The sequence below is a fragment of the Hemicordylus capensis genome, chromosome 2, assembly GCF_027244095.1.
Source record: "Hemicordylus capensis ecotype Gifberg chromosome 2, rHemCap1.1.pri, whole genome shotgun sequence".
Lineage (NCBI taxonomy): Eukaryota > Metazoa > Chordata > Lepidosauria > Squamata > Cordylidae > Hemicordylus > Hemicordylus capensis.
Genome location: NC_069658.1, coordinates 216,755,943 through 216,781,867, shown reverse-complemented (window position 1 = coordinate 216,781,867; position 25,925 = coordinate 216,755,943). Strand labels below are relative to the sequence as shown.

General features: G+C 48.0%; 2 protein-coding genes across 3 annotated transcripts in view; one reads left to right on the top strand and one right to left on the bottom strand.

Annotated features, from left to right (window-relative positions):
* Positions 1–5,440, top strand: part of STAP2 (signal transducing adaptor family member 2) — a 28,830-nt gene extending 23,390 nt beyond the window's left edge. Inside the window, exons 11-13 of the mRNA XM_053292489.1 lie at positions 705–740; positions 2,312–2,413; positions 3,853–5,440. Coding sequence (XP_053148464.1) covers positions 705–740; positions 2,312–2,413; positions 3,853–3,935 — 221 coding nt within the window. The 3' untranslated portion in view covers positions 3,936–5,440. The remainder of the gene's footprint in view (positions 1–704; positions 741–2,311; positions 2,414–3,852) is intronic.
* FSD1 (fibronectin type III and SPRY domain containing 1) overlaps positions 5,355–25,925 on the bottom strand; it is a 35,228-nt gene continuing 14,657 nt past the window's right edge. For both annotated transcript variants that reach the window (XM_053292486.1, XM_053292485.1), the window contains exons 6-13: positions 25,044–25,165; positions 21,675–21,884; positions 19,998–20,096; positions 13,243–13,402; positions 11,735–11,814; positions 10,926–11,177; positions 9,123–9,211; positions 5,355–7,471 (exon numbers count right to left, since the gene is read on the bottom strand). In XM_053292486.1, the coding sequence (XP_053148461.1) occupies positions 7,361–7,471; positions 9,123–9,211; positions 10,926–11,177; positions 11,735–11,814; positions 13,243–13,402; positions 19,998–20,096; positions 21,675–21,884; positions 25,044–25,165 (1,123 nt within the window). In that variant the 3' untranslated portion in view covers positions 5,355–7,360. The remainder of the gene's footprint in view (positions 7,472–9,122; positions 9,212–10,925; positions 11,178–11,734; positions 11,815–13,242; positions 13,403–19,997; positions 20,097–21,674; positions 21,885–25,043; positions 25,166–25,925) is intronic.

Here is a 25,925-nt window from a genome sequence, read left to right as displayed (position 1 = left end):
TCAGGCAGCAAACGCTGTCTGAAATAAACGGCAAGTGCTCGCTGCGGAGGTGGGGCGCCTCTCCGGACCGCAGTTGGGGGGGGCGGGGCATGGCAGGCATTTTGCATCCCCCTGCAATGGCGCCCAGGGCATGTGCCCTGCCTGCCCCACCCTTGTTATGCCCCTGCAGCCCCCTCTTGTCTCATAACACTCCTTGCAGGCTTTGGAAGGCATGTGAGGTGACCCTTGTAGAGCTTGCAAGGGTCAGATCGGTCCCGAAGAGCTGCTCCGATGGCTGCCATGGATGGGGGTGTCTTGCCATGCTGTTGCCACCCCACTAATCAGCCGCCTGAAGCCACTGTCTCCCCTCGCCTCCTGAAAGGGCCACCCCAGCTGCAGAAAATGGTGCGCTGTGCCAAATTTGAGCATTAAAACCCGCACCAAAAGACAGAACCCTTATCAGGTCCATTTTGGAAACCTTGGCAGTTAATTTGGAATGTTAACACGTGATTAGGAGGATTTTAGAATTATCCCCACTGATGCCGGCATGTCATCCAAGGGTCCTGTCTGTCTCCATTAGCATTTAATTTAGAACCGAACATTGGAAATGGGGCTCATTCCCACTTTTGGAATTTTTGTTTCGGATTGCTAAAGGAGCAAGACTAACAAAATTTCGCTTTTTGTCCCCCACCCCACCCTGCTTGGCATCTTTCTTTTTCTTCAAGATGTTGCTGTGATGACACAGATCAGGTCACCTGGAGGTAAGGAGATCCGGCTTTGTGTTTCTCTGACAGTGAAGCTATTGTCCCCTACACAAAAGGAGCACAGCGTGACTCTAGGAGGTGTTTGGCAGGGTGTCAGCTGGGTCTCTTTGCCCCCGCAAGACACTTTGGAAAAAAGAGGCTGGAGCACAGCCAGAGCTGTGACTTGCTGGACTGTAAGAGCTGTTGGACAGTGGAACAGCCCGCCTCATGCAGTGGCGGGCTCTCCTTCACTGGAGGTTTCCAACCAGAAGCTGGACAGCCATCTATTAGGGGCTCCAGAGCAGTTTCCTGCACTGAGCAGAGGGTTGGACTAGAGGACCTCCAAGGTCCCTCCCAGCCTTAGAATTCTCTGAATGTTTATCATGGAGAAGAGAAGGCTAAGGGGAGCTCTGATAGCCCTTTTCAAGTATTGGAAGGCCTGTCCCATAAAGAAGGAGGAGTGGATTTATTCCCTGCTGCTCCTGAATACAGGACCAGAACTGATGAAGTTGAAATTGCAAAGAAGCAGAATCGGGCTAGACATGAGCCTGGGGATGGGGGCCTAGCTCAGTGGTGGAGCTTCAACTTTGCATGCAAAAGGTCCCAGGTTCAGTCCTCGGCAGCATCTCCGGGTAGGGCTGGGAAAGTCTCAGACTTGAAGCCTTGGAGAGCTGCTGCCAGTCAGAGTAGACAATACTGAGCTCAATGGACCAAGGTATAAGGCAGCTTTCTGCATTCCAGGGACTTTCTGATTTGCAGCTTGGCCTCTTAGATGCTCTCTAAGGCAGCGGGCGGGGCGGGGGGGATAGTTCAGTGACAGCACCTATGCTGTGAATATAAAAGGTCCCTGGTTCATTCCTTGGCATCTCCAGTTCTGAAGGTTTCAGGGACCCTGGGTAGCTGCTGCCAGTCAGAGCATGCAATAGTGAATTCAATGTACCAAGGGTCTGACTCAGTAAGGCAGCTTCATGTATTCATCGGGTGGCAAGAACAGGGCAGACCACACAATCTGGGTCAGAGAATGCATCTCTAACTGGGTGCTCTGGGGTTTAGAGGTTGCTCTGGGTGAGCTGAACCCATCCCTGTCTCAGTTTAAAGATACCCTTGAGGTAGAACTGTGGATTTCAATTTTTTGGGTAACTTGTGAAGAAATTGCTTATTTTAAGAGGGGAGCCTGTGAAAAGTTCCAGGTGAATCTAGAAATTGTGCTTGGAATTGTATGCATTGTGAAATATAATTTCGTAGAAAATATTGGTCAGATTGTTTCTGTGACTGTAGCTTTTTTGTTCTTTTTTTAAAAAATTGTGTTTATTTAAAGTGGTTGTGAGGAATGTGATACGTAGTTATCAACTTCTCCATTTGCATTCTCCCTTTGGATTTCCCACCTCTCAGATATTAAGGACATATCCTATTTTCTTCTGAAGTGGCAGTGCTACTGTTCATGTTTACTGTATGTATTTTTTCTGACTGCATTTGAACCATGACCGCTAGCCGCCTTGACTCAAAGAAGGCAGGATATAATGGTTTTATAAAAATAATAAATATACATTCCTATGGTTTTATACAATAATAAGTACACATTCCTATAGGGATGACGCCTGGAAACGTGACTGGCAGCCCCCACCACCAGAAAACCAGCGACAACGTCTCCTCAGGCCAAGCAAATACTATACCCAGGAGCTTTTCCACTGGTAAGTTTGTCTGTCTGTCGAAACACATCCACTCAAAACAACTAAAAGGATGAGCATTCTTGTTTGTTTTGTCTGGTGCTTTTCAAATTTTAATCCACCTCACACCCCGCAACGGAGTTCAGAAATATTTTTGTTTTGGTTCTGGGAGAATAATGTGCATGTGAAATAGGACTGACTTGCTCCTTAAGATTTCTAAGTTCCCTTGGAAAAGATTCATTATATCCAACACAATATTATGTGTTGGATATAATAAACAAGAATACCGATCCAGTCAGCTATCCTTTGTATTACAGATTCTTAGATTAGGAACATAGGAACACAGGAAGCTGCCTTATACTGAGTCAGACGATTGGTCCATCTCGCTTAGTATTGTCTGCACAGACTGGCAGCAGCTTCTCCAAGGTTGCAGGAAGGAGTCCCTCCCAGCCCCATCTGGAGATGATAGGGAGGGAACGTCGAACCTTCTGCATGCAAGCATGCAGGTGCTCTTCCCAGAGAGGCCCCATCCCCTAAGGGGAATATCTTACAGTGCTCACATGAAGTCTCCCACCCAAATGCAAACCAGGGCAGACTCAGCTTAGCAAAGGGGACAATTCATGCTTGCTACCACAAGACTGATTCTCTATGCTCTCCTCCCAGAAGGGGAAAATAAATTCCTTCTCCCAAATTCTCAACACACTGGCTTGACATCCAGACTAATGCTGACTCTATGGTGAGGCCACACCTGGAGTACTGTGTACAGTTCTGGTCTCCACATCTAAAAAAGGACATTGTAGAACTGGGAAAGGTGCAGAAGAAGGCAACCAAGATGGTCTGGGGCCTAGAGCACCTTTCTTATGAGGCAAGGCTACAATACCTGGGGCTTTTTAGTTTAGAAAAAAGACGACTGCACAGAGACATGATAGAGGTCTATAAAATCATGCATGGTGTGGAGAAAGTGGATAGGGAGAAATTCTTCTCGTTCTTCCATAACACTAGAACCAGGGGTCATCCCATGTAATTGATTGCCGGGAAATTTAGGACCAACAAACGGAAGTACTTTTTCACACAACGCATAATACCAACTTGTGGAATTCTCTGCCACAAGATGTGGTGACACCCAACAACCTGGATGGTTTAAAGAGGGGTTTGGATAACTTCATGGAGGTCTATCAACGGCTACTAGTCGGAGGGCTATAGGCCACTTCCAGCCTCAAAGGCAGGATGCCTCCGAGTACCACTTGCAGGGGAGTAACAGCAGGAGAGAAGGAATGCCCTCAGCTCCTGCCTGTAGGCTTCCAGCGGCATCTGGTGAGCCACAGTGTGAAACAGGATGCTGGACTAGATGGGCCTTCTTGGGCCTGATCCAGCAGGGCTCTTCTTATGTCTCAATGTAAAGCAGTTTCCTATGTCCTTAAAGACCTTTCTTTGCTCAATCCCCAAATCTTCCTCTTCTACAGGCTCTGCTCAAACTAACCTTGTCAGTGTGACTGCGGAACTCAAACAGAAGCTCCAGAAACGGCTGGCAGTTCTTAAAAACTGAGACAGTGTCCATTGCCAAATACGGCCTTAAATAATCAATAACGATTTCCAGCCAAGACCCTGAAATCTGCACGTCCTCCAGTCCATCTCTGCTCCAGCGAGTCATCTAGCCTCTGGGATTTGGCATGCCAAGAGTTCTGCCTTTCCTCCTGGAGCTTCCACATCCTGTTGCTGTTGGCGAAGTTCGGACCCAGGAGCCCTGCAGGAAATGTTGACCTCACCAAAAACGGTTATACATAATAGGCAAACGTGGCCAGTTCTCTGCCTGGGGCCTCCGCCCTTAGAGATTGGCTGGGCTGCTGTGATGTCACAGAATGTTTGTCTTCTCAGTGCAGGAGGAAGGCTCAGCCGTGTAAGGATGTCAGTCAGCGATAATGTTGTGACTGAGGGAAAGGAAAAGCTCACGTGAGAGGAAGGGGGAGGCAATTACTCTGAAGACAAGCCCGGGTAGAGGATGAGCTGTGAAGAGTAGGCAGAAATGGGAGAAACAAGGGAGATCTGGCCACTGGTGACCAGAAAGCTAAAGGGAGAAGCAGAGGCCAGCAACGCAGGCTAGCTCAGTGGGAAATCAATTGCTTTGCTTGCAGAAGGCCCTAGATTCAGTCCCTCACATCTCCAGGAAGGGCTAGGAAAGACACCTCTCTAAAACCCTGAAGAGCTGCTGCCAGTCAGTGTAGAGCGTACTGAGCTTGGTGGACCAACAGTCTGACTCAGAAGACAGCATCATCAGGGGCATCTACAGCTCAGTGTTGGAGCATCTGCTTGGCATGCAGAAGGTCCAAGGTTCAATTCCCATCATCTCCAGGCAGGGTAGGGAAAGGTTCCTGCCAGAATACCTGGAGAGCCACTGCCAGTCAGAGTAGCCAATACTGAGCTCGACGGAACAAATAAGTGATAACCAGGGGCTGTTCGTCAGAGGCAGAGCATATGCTTTGCATACAGAAAGAAGATTCCAGGTTCAATCCCTGACATTGCCAGCGGAGACTGAGAAAGAGTCTCTGGAGAGCTGCTGCCGGTCAGAGTAGACAGTACTGAGCTGGCTGGTCCAAGGGCTTGACTCAGTATAAAGCAGCATCTTGTTTACAGCAGGGACTAGCCAGAGATTTCTGGGAAGCCCCAAATGTAGAGCACGAAAGCACCAGCTCGAACGGCAAACTGTCTCTGTCTCCTTCCCCTCAGCACTTGGGGTTCAGAGATATACTTCCTCTGACTATGGAGGCTCCATTGAGCTATTATGGCTAGGAGTTATTGACAGCCCTATTATCTTCCATCTTCTTTTTACATTCTTTTAAAACAATCATTGAAATGTGTGACTTCCACATCATCTTGTGGCAATGAGTTCCATTGAGGTGGGTGTAACTTAACGTTTGTTGGAGGGTGGGAGTTTCCCCATAAAATCCTCAGACAGACACAGCGGATGTGAGAGTTATGCAGAAATGTAAAATTTATTGTTAAGGCTGGAAGCTGGTTGCGTGGTTGTGAAATAAAACTGATTCTACAAGTGGGCCTGAGTGCACACGCGGCCCTCATTTTAATGTATAAGAGCAAAGCATCTGGGCTCTTGTTGGATTATGGTGTTACTGCCTCAGGAAAAAGAATTGGTGCTCCCAGCTTTGTGGGACGTTTCTAAAAGCAAGGCTGTGTATATATGCTGTGATTCTACAAGAATGCGGATATGTGGAGCCTCCTCCTCAATTTTCATTGTTTACCAACAATGAAGTTTCTAGCCATCATGTTTTCAAAGGTATGCTTGGAAAGCAGCAATGATGCTTGCTGGACTTTCAGAGACCAGCGAGGGGACTGAATGAATGCAATTTCTAGGACCCGGCGGGGGGGGGGGGGAATTGTAGCTAGCCGCTCTTGCTGGGTGGGCAGTCCAGTTTCCATGTGAGACTTCAGATAAGTGAATGGTAAATTGGTTAATTCATAGAATCAAGGCTTTTGGAGTTGGAAGGGACCTTGGAGGTCTTCTAGTCCACCCCCTGCTCAGTGCAGGAATCTGCTGCTGCTCCCCTGACAAGATGGCTGTCCAGTCTCTCTGTTGGAAAACCTGTAGCAAAGCAGAACCCACCACAGCATGTGGGAGACTGTTCCACTGTCTACAGCTCTTACAGCTGGGAAATTATTTCTAATGCCTAGCTTGAACCTGCATCCTTGTAATGTCAACCATTGGTTCTAGTCCTGCCCTTAGGAGAAACAACAAACAGATCCACTCCTCCTATCTAATGCCTCCAGGGATTGGTGTTTGAAGATGGTTATCAGGTCTTGCCTTAGGACTTGGTTTCCAGAGCCCTCCGCAACCTGGCTGCCCTCCTCTGGACCCATTCCATTTTATCAATCCTTCTTAAAATTTGGGACCCAGAACTGGACACAGTCCAGGCAAGGTCTGACCAGCACAGAACAGAGTGGAATGATTACTTCTAGTGATCTTGACAATGTAGCCTATGACTGCATTTGCCTTTTTAGCAGTTGCATCACACTGCTGGCTCACCTTCATTTCTTCCCAACTGCAATCCATCAGGGCCAGTGGGAATACTAATTTGGAGCAGTGTTATTGTATTTACTTATCTGAATCCTAGACTGGTTCCCCACCCCCCGCCAAGTTCTTTGATGCTACAAATTGGGGTGAGGAAGTTGATTTAAATACAAACTTCACTTCCTTTGGGATAAATACAGCTATAACCTTTTTTGAAAGAGGGTCATCTTAAATTCAGAGTCGCCTTTGACTATGCTTTGGGGGAAACACTAATATAACCATTCTTTTTAAAAAAAAATAAATCAGGAATGTTTCTAGTCTAAAAACAAACTTTCATTCCTCAGATGTCACAAATTTTAAAAGCAAATGAAGGGAATTTAGCTGGGGCGAATCTGTCCTCCTTTTAGGGCAATCAATGGCCTCATCCTGTTTACGGAGCTCTTTGCTCTTCCTCATGAACAAATTATGCCGAACAAAACAAGAACTACGAATTTGCTTCATTTGGAACATTTCCACAAACCCAAATCTGGATCATTTTGCCACAGAATTTGGAACATTTTTAGCACAGACTATACGCACAGCATTGCTTGAAAATTTGCTTCTTCTTAACCCAAACTTTCAGATCATGCAAGATCCGCGGCCCTGCATCTGTTGAAGGCAAAAGTGAAATTTTGGTGGTGGTAGTGGTGGGAAAGGACTCTGTGACAGGCGATACCAGGAGACACTTTACAATCATAGATAAATAATCCGATACATTCGTGGTGTATTTTCACCGCACCTTAAGTTTGCTTGGGCTGGCCAGTCAGAGAACCTATCCAGGAACTGGGAGAACCAAAATTCAAACTAAAATACGATCATAAGAGTCTGTTCCTTTGCAGAGTAGGTTTTCCAGGAGATCTGAGCTCTTCACTCATGACACCATCCTGCAGCGCGAGGAATGCAACGTGGTTCTAAGACAGGCTGGCGTTAGAACTGCTTGTGGCACTATTGCGTTTCTGAAGGCATTTGACGGCACTGGGGACTTGCAAACCGGAATAGACGTGGAAACTGCCACACCACACCTTGTGGGGGAAAAAAGGAGTGGGAGAAGGTGGTTAGGGCGATGATGAGATGTTGGAACTGGATCCCCATGAGATCATCTAGTCCTGTTTACTATAAATAAAGAAAAAGAGTTTATTTAATCTTAAATTATTCTGTGTGTCTGAAGTACTGCGTGTGAGATGATGATGATGATTTACATTTTATATCCTGTTCTTCCTCCAAGGAGCCCAGAGCGGTGTACTACATACGTAGGTTTCTCCCAACAACAACCTTGTGAAGTAGGTTAGGCTGAGAGAGACGTGACTAGCCCCGAGTCACCCAGCTAGTATCATGGCTGAATGGGGATTTGAACTCGGGTCTCCCTGGTCCTAGTCCAGCACTCTAACCACTACATCATGCTGGCTCTAGGATTGATAGTACAGTACCCCTACCCCTCCATCAATTGAGCAAAGAGGCATCTTCTGAAGTGGTGATCCTCTTTATTAAGCGGAGGGGGGGGGAGCAACTGGCCCTCTCCATCCCCAGCACAGCGTCCCTCCAGTGACTGTTGCCTGTCTTATGTGTCTTTTTCAGATTGAGAGCCCTTTGGGAACAGGGAGCCTTCCCCCCCCCCCTTAAACATCTAAGTAAACTGCTCTGGGAACTTCTGTGGAAAAGCAATACATTCATCACCACCCTAATGTATGAAAGAACCTTCAATAGGCATCTGAATTCCTGCTCTCTGGCACTGGTAATATCCTGACTATCTCCATAGCCTTAAGAACTAGAAACTTGTTGAAATGAAAGCTATAATCCTCCAGGGCACTTTCCAGATTAGACTCTGCAACGGGGTCACGGCAGATCTCGGAAATGTGCTTCCACACTTCCTGTGCTGTGACACCGCAGTCCCTACACGGACAGCAGGGGGTCGTTCACATTTCTGATGCCTTGTTTTGAATTTAATTGCGGAGATATAGTGCTATGACATCGTGTATCCGGTGAAAAAAGGTTGCTGTTTTTCCGAGTTGTTTGTTTCCGCAAGACTGCTCCCCCTGCTGTTTACATTTCAAATGTGATTGGCCTGAATGGAAGCATTTTTGCTGCTGCTGAGCAGCTAGTCTGGAAAGCGCCCAGGTGCTGAATTCTGTTGCAGAGAAGGGATTTCGATGATCCCAATTATAACAGAGCAAGCGTGCATGAGAAGAACCCAGCCCATGAAGAGTTTCTTAAGGCAGACATTTAAGGTCCATAGGGTTTCTTAAGGGAGTTACATACTTGAATAGAAAGCCTGTGTCCCTGAGCTTTCTACGTCTTCATAGTGTGAGAGCAGAACAAGGAAGGAGGAAGGGTAAAAAAATGCAGCAAGCAGTTAGGAAGAGGAGGAGGAAACCTGAGTGTATTAATCTACCAATCAGAGGAATTCAGAACAGAGAGAGATACAGAACAGAGAGAGATATAAGTTTATTCGGTCACTGACCAGCAAACGCAGAGAGAGAGAGAGAGTGGGCAAACAAAGAGGAAGACCCTTGCTTACGATCTCAATTCCCAATGTCCCTAGTGGTCAGTAAGACAGAAGATGTAAAAGGTCATTGTTGCTGGGGCTGTATCTCTGACAAGATCCTCAGCAGAGAATCCCAGCACACACACACACACACACACACACACACACACACTCCGTTTCACATTGCTTACCATGAAAGCTGGCAGCACCGGCTGAGTAAACCTGGCCCGAAACGTATGGAGCAGCTGCTTGGTTTTGGCATTGTAGAATGAGAGGAAACCTGCAAATGTGAGCCAGACAGGGAGAAATGAAGCAAGGATCCCTAGCAAGGATCGGAGAAGCAGGCCACTAGCCAGAAACATGGGCAAGTGGAAGTAGAAGGAAAAGAAGATCCCGGCTAGATCAGACCAAAAATCTATCCATCCTAGCTTCCTGTCTCCAACAGTGCAAGACACCCCTGAGATGCCCTGGTGATGGCATTTTCTGAGGCAGGGGTTCCCAACCTTGGGGTCTCTAGGTATTGGGAACATAGGAAGCTGCCTTCTACTGAGTCAGACCCTTGTTCCATCTAGCTCAGTATTGTCTACACAGACTGGCAGCAGCTCCTCCAAGGTTGCAGGCAGGAGTCTCTCCCAGCACTATCTTGGAGATGCCAAGGAGGGAACTTGGAACCTTCTGCAGGCAAGCATACAAGTGCTCTTTGCAGAGCGGTTCCATCCCCTAAAGGGAATATCTTACAGTGCTCACACATGTCGTCTCCCATTCAAATGCAAACCAGGGTAGACCCTGCTTAGCAAAGGGAACCACAGTCCCTATCACCCCCCTGCCACAATAGCCAGCCTTCCATAGAGGGACCTCCAGGGTCAGAGGGTTCCCAGTGGATGGCTGCCCTGTCTCCCTGCTCTCTGATTCCAGGATGCAAGGTTTGAAGGCCTGCTCTTTGGAAATCAGGGGAAAGGGAGGAAGGCAAGAATGGCAGGAGATGGACAAGACTTCTGCTTGTGTGGCTTCCCAAGGCAGCCGGTGGGTCACTGTGATGGGCTAGACAGGCTTTAGGCCTGATCCAATAAAGCTGTTCTTATGTTCTTAAGGTAAACCACCCAAGTGGGGTCCTCTGATCCTGGATGAATGGTTGCCCTTCCTCCCACTCCCCCAATCTCCGGGGCACAGCCCTTCCAGTGGCCATTAATGTCAGTGGCCAAAGCATCTCTCCGAACTGATACGGTCCTCCGAACCAGGTTGAATCGAAACGGAGCGTGCAGTCGAATCGAAGCACCCGCCCCACCGAATCCTGGCAGCATCTCCGAATCAAAGCTTTGAATAAACTGCTGTTTTAAAATATGGTTTTAAAAATCTTAAATTGTTGTCATGTTTTAAACTTTTTGTTTCGGTTTTAACTAATGTTTTACTTTGGGTTTTTATTTTGTTGTAAACCGCCCAGAGACGTAAGTTTTGGACGGTATAAAAATATGTTAATAATAATTTTTAAAAATCAATAATAATAATAATGAGGAGGAGGAGGAGGAGGAGAGCTGGTCTTGTGGTAGCAGGCATAACTTGTCCCCATAGCTAAGCAGGGTCTGCCCTGGTTACATATGAATGGGAGACGATGTGTGAGCACTGCAAGATATTCCCCTCAGGGGATGAAGCTGCTCTGGGAAGAGCAGAAGGTTTCAAGTTCCCTCCCTGGCTTCTCCAAGATAGGGCTGAGAGAGATTCCTGCCTGCAAGCTTGGAGAAGCCACTGCCAGTCTGTGAAGACAATACTGAGCTAGAAAGACCAATGGTCTGACTCAGTATATGGCAGTTTCCTATGTTCCTATGAGGAGAAGAAAAAGAAAAAGAAGAAATAATAATCCTTCTCCACAGCCCTACAAAGCACTGGATTTGGTTCCCTGACCCACATCAAGCCTCAGGCCAGACATTTAAGTCCCAGGAAGAAAACGCGCCAGAAAACGGAGGCCAGTTTTACTGCAAGCAGCTCTTCGGAATTACCTTCGTGGAAATTGCAGTAGATGCCGATGATGTCTGGGACTGGGATGTCTAAGATTTTGGCTTTGTTGTTGTGCTTGGCGGTGAAGCTGACCTGCAGCCAGTTGTTGAGGTGGAGGCACCAGGAGGAGGAGGTCTTGCCTAGCTGGTCAAACTTGCCCAGCGTTCTGTAGGCCACCCCGACGGCAAACGCTTTGCTATCCCGGTCGTAGTGCACCTCCCAGTAGTGGTCTCCGCCATCGATGGGTGTGTCTCCTGTGATGGAGCCGGGACAGGGAAACTGAATGAGTAGGAAAAGGAAGCCAAATTCTATGATTCTATAGGCTTGTTTCTGGTGGAAGCTATTCCAGCAGAGGCTTTTTATCCATTAAAAAGGAAAAGAAAAAAAGATTTTGCACCGTATCAAGCCCTTAAGATGGATCAGCCTGGGGATAGATGTTGATTCTGGGAGACTTCAGATCAATGAACTCCTGGAGGGTTGGCAACCCTGTGTCATACCCATTTCCCTTTGTGTTGGTTGCTAGGTGTGCAAATAGGGCTGAGAGGAGGATGGGGACTGGGACAGTGGCTGCTGTTGTCACAATCTTGAAGACTCCAAGCCCATTTCAGTGGGCTGGCAACCCTCTTCCCAGCCCAATCTGGACTAACCAAATATTTTCCCTAAGATTTTGCAGCAGATCAAGCCATGCAAACCTCCTGATTTGCCTTCTGTCTGGAGACTGATGCTGGATCCATCTCAGGGAAGGAGCACAAGTATTTTTCCAAGTCAAAAACCTAGCAACCCTCCCTGGAAAGTCAATGGGCCTTCTTACCCAAAACCGTATAGGATTCGGCAGTGAAACGGTCCCTCCCGCCACGACCTAGCGGCATCCGTTTGGGTGACTGCACACACCTGCAGAAAGGAAGAATGGAGAGAGAGAGAAAAGCAGTATTTGGACAGGGTGTTCCAGGTATATATCTGGGTGTCTGTACACACATACGTGGTGTTTGTGTGAATAACTTTACCTTTTAAAAGTAAACCTGGGCACAGGCCCTCTCAAATGCAGGCTACAGATAGGAAAAGTGTCCTACTTGAACATAATATGTGAATAAGTGTAGGTGTGTACAGATCTGTACATGAATACACTGTAAGCGGACTGTATATGTGTTGAACATAACATGTGAACAGGGCTAGAGAGAAGAGAGGAAAGAGGCCGCTAAGCACTCTACTCTGAAACAGAGACATTGGATCTTTGGGCATTCCCCTTTCTCTGGAGGATCATCTAAGTCCCCATCTAAGTTTGAGGGGTCTCAAACTGTGGCCCTTCTGCAGATGTTGGACTACAATACCCATCATCCCTGGCTACTGGCTGTTGTGGCTGGGGATGATGGGCATTGTAGTCCAGCCACTTCAGGGGAGACCCTTTTGTTTTCTCCAGAGCAGGGGCCCCAAAGAGTGGCCCTCCTGCAGATGTTGGACTACAATACCCATTATCCCTGGCTACTGGCCATTGTGGCTGGGGATAATGGATGCTGTAGTCCAACCACTCCAGGGAGACCCCTGGCTTTTTTGTTTTCTCTAGAGCAGGGATCCCAAACTGTGGTCACCTTCCAGCTGAGCATCTTACATAGGAACATAGGCAGCTGCCTTCTGCTGGGACAGATCATTGGTCCAGCCAGCTCAGTATTATCTACACAAACTGGCAGCAGCTTCTACGAAGCTGCAGGCAGGAGTCTATCTCTCAGCTCTACCTGGAGATGCCAGGGAGGGAACTTCCTCCTCCCAAATTAGATCTGGTTTAATATGAAGTTTAGACACACACCGAGAAGACACAAAGAGAGCTGGTCTTGTGGTCGCAAGCATGAATTGTCCTCTTTGCTAAGCAAGGTCCTCCCTGACTTGCATCTGAATGGGAGACTAGAAGTGTGAGCACTGCAAGATATTCCTCTTAGGGGATAGGGCCGCTCTGGGAAGAGCAAGGAGAAGAGCTCTCCTTGCTCTGGACCTTCTTGCTCTTCCCAGAATGGCCCCATCCCCTAAAAGGAATATCTTGCAGTGCTCACACTTCTAGTCTCCCATTCAAATGCAAGCCAGGGAGGAACTTGCTTAGCAAAGAGGACAATCCATGCTTGCGACCACAAGAGCAGCTCTCCTTGTGTCTTCTCGTTGCGTGTCTAAACTTCATATTAAAACAGATCTAATTCGGGAGGAGGAAGTTCTCAATTCACTTGAGAATTCTCCCCTGTGCCTCACCAGTTCCAAATGTGTTTCGGCTACTACCAGAAAACCTCCCGCCATCCCTATCAGAGCAGAGAAGGAGACCGAGAAGACAGATGTTACCTGGCCGGGGAATGGATTGGAGATGCCGTGCGGCCCTTCCCGTCCTTCTCTCGGGCTTTGATGTCCTGCACCTTCCCACCCATGGCGTCCCATTCCACGCTGAGGTCCTCCACCTTGAGGTTCTGGTGGCTGGTGCTGGCATCCAGGCGGTACATGAAAGCTGGGGATTTGTAAAAAGTTGGGTCTCGCCACTGGAGCAGCTCAGAGAGGAGCACAACTCGGTGGCTATTTAACATTGCGCCAATGGATCTTCTGTGTCCCTCCCTTCCTTTTGCTTCTGTTCAGAGCAGGGATGGTCCAAGGTCAGAGGTGCAACTAAGTAGTTTTGGAGCCTGGACCTAAACGCCTTTGGAGGCCCCCCTGCTGCAAGTTAAGCATCATTTTTTAACATGTAGGTTCTTGAGGGCACAAAAAACACCATCCAGGACAGACTAAAGATGATTTGCAGGCCCCCAGGGGGTGTCTGGAGGACTTCAGCCCTGAAGTCCAAAGGTAAGAGCACCTCTGTCCAAGGTACTGTGACATCAGGCGAGGTGCCAGATTAGGAACATAGGAAGCTGCCAAATACTGAGTCAGACATTGGTCTATCTAGCTCAGTATTGTCTTCACAGACTGGCAGCGGCTTCTCCAAGGTTGCAGGCAGGAATCTCTCTCAGCCCTATCTTGGAGATGCTGCCAGGGAGGGAACTTGGAACCTTCTGCTCTTCCCAGAGTGGCAGCTCCATCCCCTGAGGGGAATATCTTCCAGTGCCTACACTTCTAGTCTCCCATTCATATGCAACCAGGGCAGACCCTGCTTAGCTAAGGGGACCTTTCATGCTTGCTACCACAAGACCAGCTCTCCTCTCCAAAGTCTATGCTTTGTCCCACACCAACCATTCTTCACCCCCTGCTGGGGTAGACTTGAACCTGGGACTCTTCTGCCTATACACCTTCTCTGGATGTCTGTCGGCCTGTCTATTTGGGCACCACCAGACAGTGGGGTTAGTCCAGGATTCGCTCACTTTTCATAGGAAGCTGCCTTCTACTGAGTCAGACCATTGGTCCATCTAGCTCAGTATTGCCTACACAGACTGGCAGCAGCTTCTCCAAGGATGCAGGCAGGCGTCTTTCCCAGCCCTATCTTGAAGAGGCTGCCAGGGAGAGAACTTGGAACCTTTTGCATGCAAGCAGGCAGATGGTCTTCCCAGAGTGGCCCCATCCTATAAGGGGAATATCTTACAGTGCTCACTCATGTAGTCTCCCATTCAAATGCAAGCCAGGGCAGACCCTGCTTAGCAAAGGGGACAATTCATTTCTCCCCCCACAAGACCCGCTCCCCTCCAAAAGGGGCTCTCACATTGTTCACTCGCTCTTTATGGGGGATTCACACCTCATCATCCATGGCCAAGCTGGACTTGCTCCATCCTTTAATCATCCCATTGATTAACGGAGTTTCCCTGATTCTTTTAAGAAGAGTATTACCGCTGCACTAGGGACTACACCTGCTATTTGCACTCCTGCTCCGTCTTTTATAGAGCTGCACAAAACCAGGCTGGTGCGTGGAAGCAGTGATTTGATACCAAGTGGGACTCCGAGCAGAAAAGCCAGTATGAGGAACAGGGATGGCTGAAGGTACTGCAGGGCTGGAAGTGAGGCCCCAATAAATTACTGCCTTGCCCCACATCCCCTTGCAAAACTGAGCCTTGCAAACTTTGACAATAGCACAGGGAGGCGGGAAGGTTCCCAGCAGAGGTTCCCCTCTTCTCTCCTCATGCATCTTGCAAGTTTCGCAAGGTGTGTGGGGAGGGGCGCTCTTGGCCAAGCTTGCCAGGGTCAGTTCAGTCCTGAAGAGCTTTTCTGATGGCATTGATGGGGGGGGTGCCTTTTGCCACCCCTCTTGAATGCCCTGATAATCTGCCGCCCCTCACCTCGCCTCCTGGCTGCAGCAAACTGTGCTCTGGGCAAACTTCAGAAACCAAAAAGAGAAAAACCAAAGACCAGAATTCTGATCCGTTCTGTTCTGCAAACTCGACCAGCTCATTTGGAACGTCAAGACTAATTTGGGGTGAAGAGAATGTTAGAATGATCCCCGCTGAGGCCTACGTGCCAGCCAGGGATACTGCTTGTCCCCATCAGCATTTAATTTAGAATCTAGGATTTGGAAATCAGTAAAAATAAATAAATAAATAAATAAATAAAATTTATATGCCACCTGACTCCAAAGGCTCTAGGCGGTTCACACAAATCAATACAACAAAAACAAAACAAAACAGCTACTAAAACAACAATTGGAAACATTCAAAGATTACTAAAAGCCAGGCTAAAAAACTGCATCTGAAGAGCTCTTTTAAAGAGAGACTTTTTAAAGAGAGGCCTAAAATGGTTTTCATTGTTTTTATATTGCTTTTAGGGTTATGTTTTCATTTGTGTGTTTTTATGTCTTTTAAAAGCTGTTGTACACCGCCCAGAGCCTCTGGATGCGGCGGTTTATAAATACAATAAGTGAATAAATAAATATAAATAAATAAAAGGCCAAGTTGAAGACAGATCATCCTGGAGAGAATCTATCTATATGGTCGCTGAGTTGACACTGACTTGGCAGCACTTAATCAATCAATCAGTCAATTAATCAAAGATGTTAACCCACAAATGTGTCTATAGGGGGCGCATTCCACAGCCCAGGAGTGACTACAGAGAAGGCCTGCTCCCAAGTTGCCACCAGATGAGCTGGTGGCACCCAGAGACAAACCTCTCTCCTTAATGTGCGGTGGAGATCATGCAAAAGAAGGCGTTCTCCCAGGTAACTAGGAACATAGGAAACTGCCATATACTGAGTCAGACCATTGGTCTATCTAGCTCAGTATTGTCTTCACAGACTGGCAGCAGCTTCTCCAAGTCTGCAGGCAGGAGTCTCTCTCAGCCCTATCTTGGAGATGCTGCCAGGGAGGGAACTTGGAACCTAGATGCTCTTCCCAGACTGGCTCCATTCCCTGAGGGGACTATCTTCCAGTGCTCACACTTCTAGTCTCCCATTCAGATGCAACCAGGGCAGACCCTGCTTAGCTAAGGGGACAAGTCATGCTTGCTACCACCAGACCAGCTCTCCTCTCCCATGGAAATGGTATTCATTCCCACCTTCAGCATTTTTGTCCTAGATTCCTTCCCTCCGCCCCTGGCTGGCACTCCATAAATCCAATGCCTGCAGCAACTGCCTCATAGAAAGGCCACCCCGGTTCAGAGACCAACACCTCCTTCTCCTGACCACGCCATCTCCAGTCACCTTCTTTCCCTATCAAGATGGGTGATTCCCAGGACAACTCCCCCCGCAACCATCCATCCAATGGACAATGCGGTTACACAGCCCACAAAAGGCGTGAAGAACAGAACATCTAGAGATGGATTTGTGCCGTCAGGACAGCGTTGGATAATCTGCTAAGGCATTTACTGCCTTCACAGGGTGATAAAGGAGGGCCTCAGTTCGAGAACAGATCATGCAGGTCCAAAGAAGCATCACGCTTCTGCCAGTGGGCCTGAAAAATCAAATAAACTTGACGGAAGGGGTGGGGTTGAAATCCAGCTGCAGTATTTGAGATCTTCCTAGCGAGTGGATATAAGAGCTGTGGCTTTAGCAGACTGAAAGGAGACCTCCTGAGCCATTAGTTCTGTGGCTGAGGTGGTTTGGAATGTCTATGAATATTCCATCTGAGATGGAACTCAGGAGTGGATTCAAGTTTCTTGCCTCAGTCGCCCCCAGCCCTAGATTAAGTCAAGGGGATCTCTGTGTAATGGCAAGAAATTATTTGTCAGCCTACCAAACTTAATGCAGAGAGGCAGTGTGTTTGAGTGTGTTCCCCAATGGGATCCAATGAAATACCAGCTATTCCAAAGAAATATTCCAGGTACAGACCCTCAACAAAACGCTGCAGAATATACTTGGTATGTATGTTCTACCTGAGCCTGTGCATGAGCATGGTGAAAATTTTTAGGCATTTTCCCCTCTCAGAAGCAGAAGGGGTTGAGATTGGCTTGAGGGAGTATTCTTCAGGCTGAGAAATTTCCCATTTCTGTTCAAGCTCTCCCTCCCCCTGTCTTCGCCACTGAGTTCCATTCGCTCTGCCTGCCTGGCTGTCTGTTAACTGCCCTTTGAGTCCACAAACATTCCGCTCCACTGAGTTACGTTAGGGCAGCTTGGGGCTTTTTTGCCCCTGGGATTTTTTTCTTCAGGATTTCAGGAAACGGACGTATCTGTGGGTTGTCCCAAGTCTGCCAGCACCCCCTTCTTGCCTGCAGGTGCTCTGGCTACGGGCCTATATAGATTGTAACACTTCCAGCTCTTTTGGGAACAGGTATACGTTTCCCATTCCTCAGCAAAAGATTGAGAGCGTTGTGTAAAGCATGGCTTTATTTGGGACGGGGCTTTCCCCAGAAAACGGGATGTGCCTTCTTAGTGGTGGTGGTTGCTCAAAAGTGGGAGAGCGGCGAAGGAGCCTAGTTCTTAATCCAATGTTACCTCAGTCATACTCAGAGGGTCAGTGAAGTCCTAAAAAAGCCACGTGGGGTAGTGGGGTCTTGAAGCCACCTAATGGCACAGCAGGGAAGTAACTTGCCTAGGGAGCAAGAGGTTGCCAGTTCAAATCCCCGTAGGTATGTTTCCCAGACTACAGGAAACACCTATATCGGGCAGCAACGATATAGGAAGATGCCGAAAGGCATCATCTCATACTGCGCGGGAGATGGCAATGGTCAACCCCCCCTGTATTCTACCAAAGGCAACCACAGGGCTCTGCGATCGCCAGGAGCCGACACCAACTCAACAGCACATCTTGACTTTAGTGGGGTCTTAAAACACCTGGGCTGAAATCGCAAGGGAAGTGTCCAAGTGGTCCAGGCAGGTCTCAGAGGTCTTCAGGGCACCATCTATAGCAGAGTTGGTTTTATTCAGACTACCCCCGTGATGGTGCTCCTAATCCGACACAGGACCTCATCAGTAACTGGCCCCTCATCCTTGGCCAGTCCACCTTTATATAGATCTCGGCAGCCTTGGCAAATCTCGGACCGGAACGAAATCTCACCCTGAGATCTCGTGAGACCAGGCAGACTGCACGAGGCTCCCCGCACACCGCATGAGAAATCAGCCCCTGCCTCCCTGTCTGGGCGCTTTCCCCTGTTGGAGCCATCTGGGCCAAAATCACCCACAGCAAACCCGCCGTGACCCTCCAGTCGAGGCAGCAGGCAGGGCGCACAGCACACCGACTGGGTTCTCCCATCATCGGGGTAAGTTCCCCTGCTTTCTTCCACCCCGCAACCTCCGTTCCCCGACAATCTATTTGAATTTACACAGTTTTTACCCTAAAACATATCAGGGACAAAGAGAAAATCCTAAAAGGAATACGTCAGCCTCCCAATCCTCTCTTAACAGAAAACTAGTTGTCACGTAGACCATTTCCATGGTTCTATTGTTAGTCACTCCAGAATGTAATGAATCCCAGTTGATTCTAATTCCTTCACTAATCCTGTATTTGAGGAACAGAGAACCAACTAGATTGACTGAACTGGATTAACTAACTTCACCTTAAAGCCATCCTGAAAAACACCAACATACAGGGTGGCTTCGCACAATCACCGGGAGGACCAGTTCATGGGAACCTCCAGTTCCTGAGGAGTCTGTGCTCCTGCCCAAAGAGAGAGCCAGCGTGGTATAGTGATTAGAGTGCTGGACTTGGACCGGGGAGACCTGAGTTCAAATCCCCATTCAGCCATGAAACTAGCTGGGTGACTCTGGGCCAGTCACTTCTTCTCTCTCAGCCTAACCTACTTCACAGGGTTGTTGTGAAAGAGTAACTCAAGTATGTAGTACACCGCTCTGGGCTCCTTGGAGGAAGAGCGGGATATAATAATAATAATAATAATAATAATAATAATAATAATGTGTCCTGAGAACCAGCCCACCACTGGTTCCTGAGCCCTTCATCTGACTTCTGCCCGACTTCTGCCTGACTTCCGCAACCAAGATTTGAGGTTGGGCAGAGATTGTCAGGTGAAAGATGTATGGAGGACTCGGGAACCAGTGGTTGTGGTTTCACGCAACATCAGTCCACCCGTTGATTTTTAATGGATTTTAAAAAAAACTTTTTTAAAAAATTCATTAAAAATCAACAGATGGACTGATTTCCTTGAAAATCCACAGGTTTAATACTATAAACCATGTAGGAACACCATGTGAAATTTATACCAAACCATTTGCACTGTATTAATATTTTTGAGTTCCCCATTGATTCCTATGGGGAAATTATGATTGAAGTAGGAGATTCAGGCACAGTGCACCCTAGTGGCAGCCCGTGTTCATTGCACATCCTTGCTCTATTGTAGCTCCACCACTGCCAACACTGAATCAAATGAAAAACAGAAAGAAGGGGTGATTTCATTGAATATTAGTGGCAGTAGGCCCCACCCATAATACACACAGCTGCGCCACTGGGCTCTGTGCCCCATGAGTGGGGTTTGCTGTCCCAAGTGGAAAGCCCCACCCATTTTGTTGTCATACAACATGGAGACAAATGTTGTAAGGGGCATCCCTTTTTCTCTCCGGCTGATCTGCAGACCCCACTCCCCCACTCACAATTCTGCCTCCTGGGCAGTGTTCCCTATAACAGGGGTTCCCAGATGCTGTTGACTACAAATCCCATCACCCCCAGCTGCAATGGCTTTTGACTGGGGATTATGGGAGTTGTAGTCAAAAACATCTGGAAACCCTGCTCCTGGGGGTGACTCACCTCTTGTTTCCAGAGTGACAGGATCCGAGAACTCCCCTGCCACGGCCTTGTTGCAGGCCTTGACACGGAAATTCATGTATTTCATATCAAATTTCAGTCCTGTAAGGAAAAGGACAAGAAAGGTCGGAGGGGCAAAATATGGATTCTCTCCATTCACCCCACATTGCAGCATGTCAGACTGCAATATGGAAATTTGCCCTGCCCCTTTTAAACTTGAGCAGGAGGCAGAGCAGCTGTGGGAGATACTCCTGCCTGGTCCTTCCCCGCAGGGTTGGTGTGAAAGGTTAACACTTGGGGGCATCTACCAAGGGCCCACACTATCCCCAAGACCTGCCTCTGTGCCAGTAGCCTTTGTGAGATGGTGGTGGAGTGAGCAACTCTGTCTCGTTTCTAGGGATGGGAATTCAAAAATAGAAGACATTCAAAGAGTACATTAAGTTTTCTCTCAAGGAGAAACTGAAATTTGAAGAGTATTTTCAGTACTTTGTCCTTGTAGAAAATCTGGAGAATTTTCTCAGATGGTTTCTCCACAACACTAGCTGTTTCTCTTCCTTTGCATCATTCACTCTGGTTTTGCTACTCCTGGGAAGTGTACAGATACTAAAGATCCACTCACAATGACTTCCTTGGCCACTGTTTTGGTCTGCAAGACCTGACTAGCAGAGGATCAAGAAATTCTGGCTCAATTCATAAGCCAGACAAAACATTTTACTCTTCAGATGGTTCCATGAGCTATGTTGGTACATTACTTGTCAGGACTTTTTTCACTCGCCAGCCACCATTTTTCACTTGTCACAGACTAGTAGACTAGTGGGTTTCCTGATCCCTGCATGTTAGCCATTACCCAAGCATATCTTAAGACAGGGGTTCCCAATCTTTTTTAACAAGTACGTCCCATCAACATAGGTACCCATAGAGATTGTGTGTATGTGTGTACACAAATTTTAAAGTTACAGTTAGGAAGGAAGGCGATTCCAGTCACTGGCTTACATCCACATGAACAGTCTTAATGAAATTAATAGGATAAGTAAAATCAGGAGCAGAGGAGGAGGGTCTTCGTCCTCATCCTGCACGTGCAGAGGCTTGAGCCAGGTCAAAGAAGGCCCAAACTGGCCTGAATAGGGCCCTAGCCATATTCTGTTGAGGGAGTCACCACCATCTCCGATTGCGGATGCCCCTGCCACTGTGAATAACCCCTTTTAACCCTTTTTAATGAGCAGTAGGGAGTTCAAATTGGGCCAGTTTGGCTGGTTCGGCTCGACCTAGAACCAAACTGGACCCAGTTCGGTTCGAGGTCGAGCCTTTGAGCCAAGCCAGTTTCGATCCGGCTCGCACACCTCTAATCTCCTGCAATTGTCAGGTGAAAGACGGATGGAGGACTCAGGAACCAGTGGTTGTGGGTTCATGCAACATCAGTCCACCCATTGATTTTTAATGGATTTAAAAAAAAAAACTTTTAAAAAATTCATTAAAAATCAACAGATGGACTGATGTGTTCCTCAGGATGTGCTCCTGAAAAATCACAGCATGTACATATAGCCTGTAGTCTGAGGTTCCAAGGCTCCCAGAGAGCAGGAGGACCTCAGCATGTGGTTCCCAGGCTCCCCTAGGGAGAGGGAATGGGGTTAAAAATTGGGTTCAGCCAGATACACCCCATCACCTGGCAGTCAGCCTCACCCGAAAGAGTATACTCGGTTGGCTTGATTCCTTCGATGACCATCCACGGCTGATCTTCTTTGACCCGGGGCGGCCCATCAAAATTGGTCTTGCGATACTCCAGCACGTAGTGGTCGATCTTGCTGTCCTCGTCCGGCATCCTCCAAACAAGAGTCACGCAGTTGTCGGCCACCAATGATTCCGCCGTGTCGATCTCCGGAGCGCTGGGGACTAGGTTGGACACACAGGAGGAAAAAGGGATTCCGATTGGATGCGCCCAAGTTGAACTATCCAAAACTTGGGCTTCGATTCAGTGCAGGTTCATCACTGTTTTGTAAAGTATCTGGTTCAGTTGTCACTTGGACACCAATATCCTTATGAATTTTGAACTATCAAATATAGATAGCCTTTAAGAAGTACGCAGATCCCTGCCCCAAGGGGCTTCCAATCTAGAATCTAACAAAAAGGAGAAGGATGGAAATGAAGGAGGGGAGAAGAAGAGAGAGGGAGGGGAGAGGGAGGGGAGAAAGATGGAGGCAAGGAGAACAGGGGGAAATCTGCCCAGGGTTGACATTAGGAACATTAGGAAGAATTTCCTAACTAGGACCAGAGGCGCTCTTACCCCTGGACTTCAGGGCCCAAGTCCAGGGCCTCCACAGCCCCTGCCACCACCCCCCGCAATCCTCTTTAGTCTGTTCCGGGTGGTGTGGTCACCTGGCTGAGCATGATGATGCTTAATTCGCAAGGGGTGAGGGCTCCCAAGGCTTTTAGGACCAGGCTCCCGAAGAGCAGAAGGTTCCAAGTTCCCTCCCTGGCAGCATCTACAAGATAGGGCTGAGAGAGACTCCTGACTGCAACCTTGGAGAAGCTGCTGCCAGTCTGTGAAGACAATACTGAGCTAGATAGACCAATGGTCTGACTCAGTATATGGCAGCTTCCTATGTACCTAGACGCACCTCTGATTAGGACATTAGGAAGAATTTCCGTTAGGACATTAGGAAGAATTTCCTGACAACACAAAGGCAGGTGGAGAAAGCTGGAGGGTTTTGTATTACCCCAGCTGCCTTTCTTTCTACCTTCACTGCTGTATACTGAGTCAGACCCTTGGGCCATCTAGCTCAGTATTGTCTACGCTGACTGGCAGTGGCTCTCCAAGTCTCCAGATGGGAATCTTTCTCAGCCCTACCTGGAGATGCAGCCAGGAATTGAACCTGGGATCTTCTGCAAGCAAAGCAGATGCTCTCACCCTTCCTCATCCGTTGTTTACTCCATTGATCTCTCTGTCAAGCAGCTAATAATTCCTGGCTCATCACTTCTCATCTCCTAGGGAAAATTAGCTGCTTCCTCAGGGAAATTGTAGAATCCTAGAATTTTAGAGTGGGAAGGGACCTTGGAGATCTTCTAGTCCAACTGCCTGTTCAGTGCAAGAATCTGCTGCAACAGGAGAGCTGGTCTTGTGGTAGCAAGCATGACTTCTCCATTTGCTAAGCAGGGTCTGCCCTGGTTGCATATGAAGAAGTGTGAGCACTGGAAGATATTCCCCTTAGGGGATGGAGCCGCTCTGGGAAGAGCATCTAGGTTCCAAGTTCCCTTCCTGGCATCTTCTCCAAGATAGGGCTGGGAAAGACTCCAGCCTGCAACCTTAGAGAAGCTGCTGCCAGCCTGGGTAGACAATGCTGAGCTGGATGGACCAAGGGTTTGACTCAGTATATGGCAGCTTCCTATGTTTCATCCCTGACAGGTGGCCGTCCTCCAGCCTCTGTTCGAGAGCCTCCCCTCTCCCCTTAGGCTTCTCTTCTCCTGGAGAAAGATATCTGATTTCTGGACCCTTCCCCTTCTTGTTTGCATCCCCTCTAAACCAGTGGTCCCCGACCTCTCCCTTGATGCAGACCACTATATCTTCATTGAAACCTTTTGCAAACCACCATGTAAGCAAGCCATTTTGAACATCTTGAACACAGCCTGGGGGTCACGGGAGTCAAACTTATAAATCAAGGAGTATTAAAAACACAGCTATTCCTAATAATTTTTGATGTCTGTCATATTACACAGGGATGTTTGTGTAGCATAACTGTATGTTTTAATCCTGTGTTGTGAGCCATCCAGAGAACAATTTGTCATGTGGCGGCTAACAAATAAAAATAATGCTGATGCTGATATTACATTGCGAATAACAATGTAAAATCAAATATGATACATGTGTTGAAAAGTGGTATAGAAATATTCATCATATTCGTATTTGCCATACATAAGAGATACACAGGATTATATTATCTCACCCACCCACGGACCATGTGCAGTACTCTTGCGGACCACCAGGGGGACCGTGGATCACAGGTCGGGGAACCCCTGTCCAGAACTGGACACGGCATTCCAAGTGAGTTCCAGAACTGGACACGGCATTCCAAGTGAGTTCCAGAACTGGACACGGAATTCCAAGTGGGGTCCAGAACTGGACACGGCATTCCGAGTGAGTTCCAGAACTGGACACGGCATTCCAAGTGAGGTCCAGAACTGGACACGGAATTCCAAGTGAGGTCCAGAACTGGACACGGCATTCCAAGTGAGGTCCAGAACCTCCAGCACAGGGGAATTATTATATCTTGTCATTGCTTCTTGTGATTTAAGCTGAGAGAGACAACCAAGAAAGGTGGCCACTGGTTGGTAATTTTTCACAGTATAGCAATAGCAATAGCAATAGCACTTACATTTATATACCGCTTTATAGCCAGAGCTCTCTAAGCGGTTTACAATGATTTTAGCATATTGCCCCCAACATTCTGGGTACTCATTTTACCGACCTCGGAAGGATGGAAGGCTGAGTCAACCTTGAGCCCCTGGTCAGGATTGAACTTGTAACCTTCTGGTTACAGGGCGGCAGTTTTACCACTGCGCCACCAGGGGCTCTCATAGGTGGGGCGTTTCTAAAGTTTAGAAGGGGAGCAATTCCAAAGAATTGAAAGATGCTAGCACAGTGATCACTTCGGATCTGCTTAAACACAAGAACATAAGAACAGCCCTGCTGGATCAGGCCCAAGGCCTAGTACCACCAAATACCTCTAAGAAGCCCACAGGCAAGAGGTGAGGCCATGCCTCTCTCTCTTGCTGTTGTTCCCCGTAACTGGTATTGAGATGCATCTTGCTAAGAGGCTGGAGGTGGCCTATAGTCTAGAAGCCTGTCCTATAGGCCTGTCCTCCATGAATTTGTCTAAGCCCCTTTTAAAGCCATCCAAGTTAGTGGTCATCACTACATCCCGTGGCAGAGAGTTCCATAGACTAATTACGCGCTGTGTGAAAAAGGACTTCCTCTTGTCGGTTCTAATTTTCTCAGCCTTCAGTTTCATGCTTGTGGGAAGCCTCCCCGCTGCCGGTGGAGACATCCCAGGTTACCTGGCAGGAATTTCAGAGACTGCAGCATCCGACGCTCTTGGGCAAAGTCCACCATGAGATGGCTCATGTTGTCACTCACTTTGGCCTTGAGGGACAGCCGGAACGCAGGCGCCATCGTCACACTGAGGAGGTCCGGCAGGAGGGGAAAGAGAGTGATTAGAAAGGGGTCCTCAGAGCCCCACATGCCCTGGACTAATGGGTGCTGGGGAGAAGAGATCAGGGGTCTGAAGGAAGGCTCTTTAGCATGCAAGTGGCTAGACCTCAAGAGAATTCAGACCTGGAAGCTTTTACAGCAAAGGAGGCCCTTTCATGAGGCAAGATGAGGCGGTCACCTCAAGCGGCAAATTATTGATACACCAGCAGGGCAGCAGACTCCAGGGGGGAAAGAGTGCCATAGAGCATGTGCAGAATGCATTTCCCTCACTGATCTGCAAGCAGGACTCTATCTTAGCAGGCTGGGCTCTGGAACCAAAGTAGACCTGGACTGAGTGACGAAATACTAAAAACAAGCCTGGCTTTAAGCAGATGCTTTTTTTCTCGTCACAGACTGATCACAACTAAGTTTTGGCCTCTCAACATTTTTTTTTAAATCCTCAGTTCAGGGCAATATGAATTAAGAAGGAAGTCAAGGGTGCCCTTGAGCATACACAGAGTGCCTTGACCACCAGAACCTCCCACCCAGGCACCTGAAATTCATTCTGGAGACAGTCCTTCTGGACCTGAGAGTGTCAAACATCTCATTGGAAAGTAGCCACAGCAAGTGGGGCCTCAGCAAAGCAGGAAGGAGGCAGAAGATCCAGCAGGTTTTGAATCCAGTACCGGATAATCTAGCATTTTGCTATTGGGTATTCCCACGCCCCCCACCCTCAACATGCAAGAGAT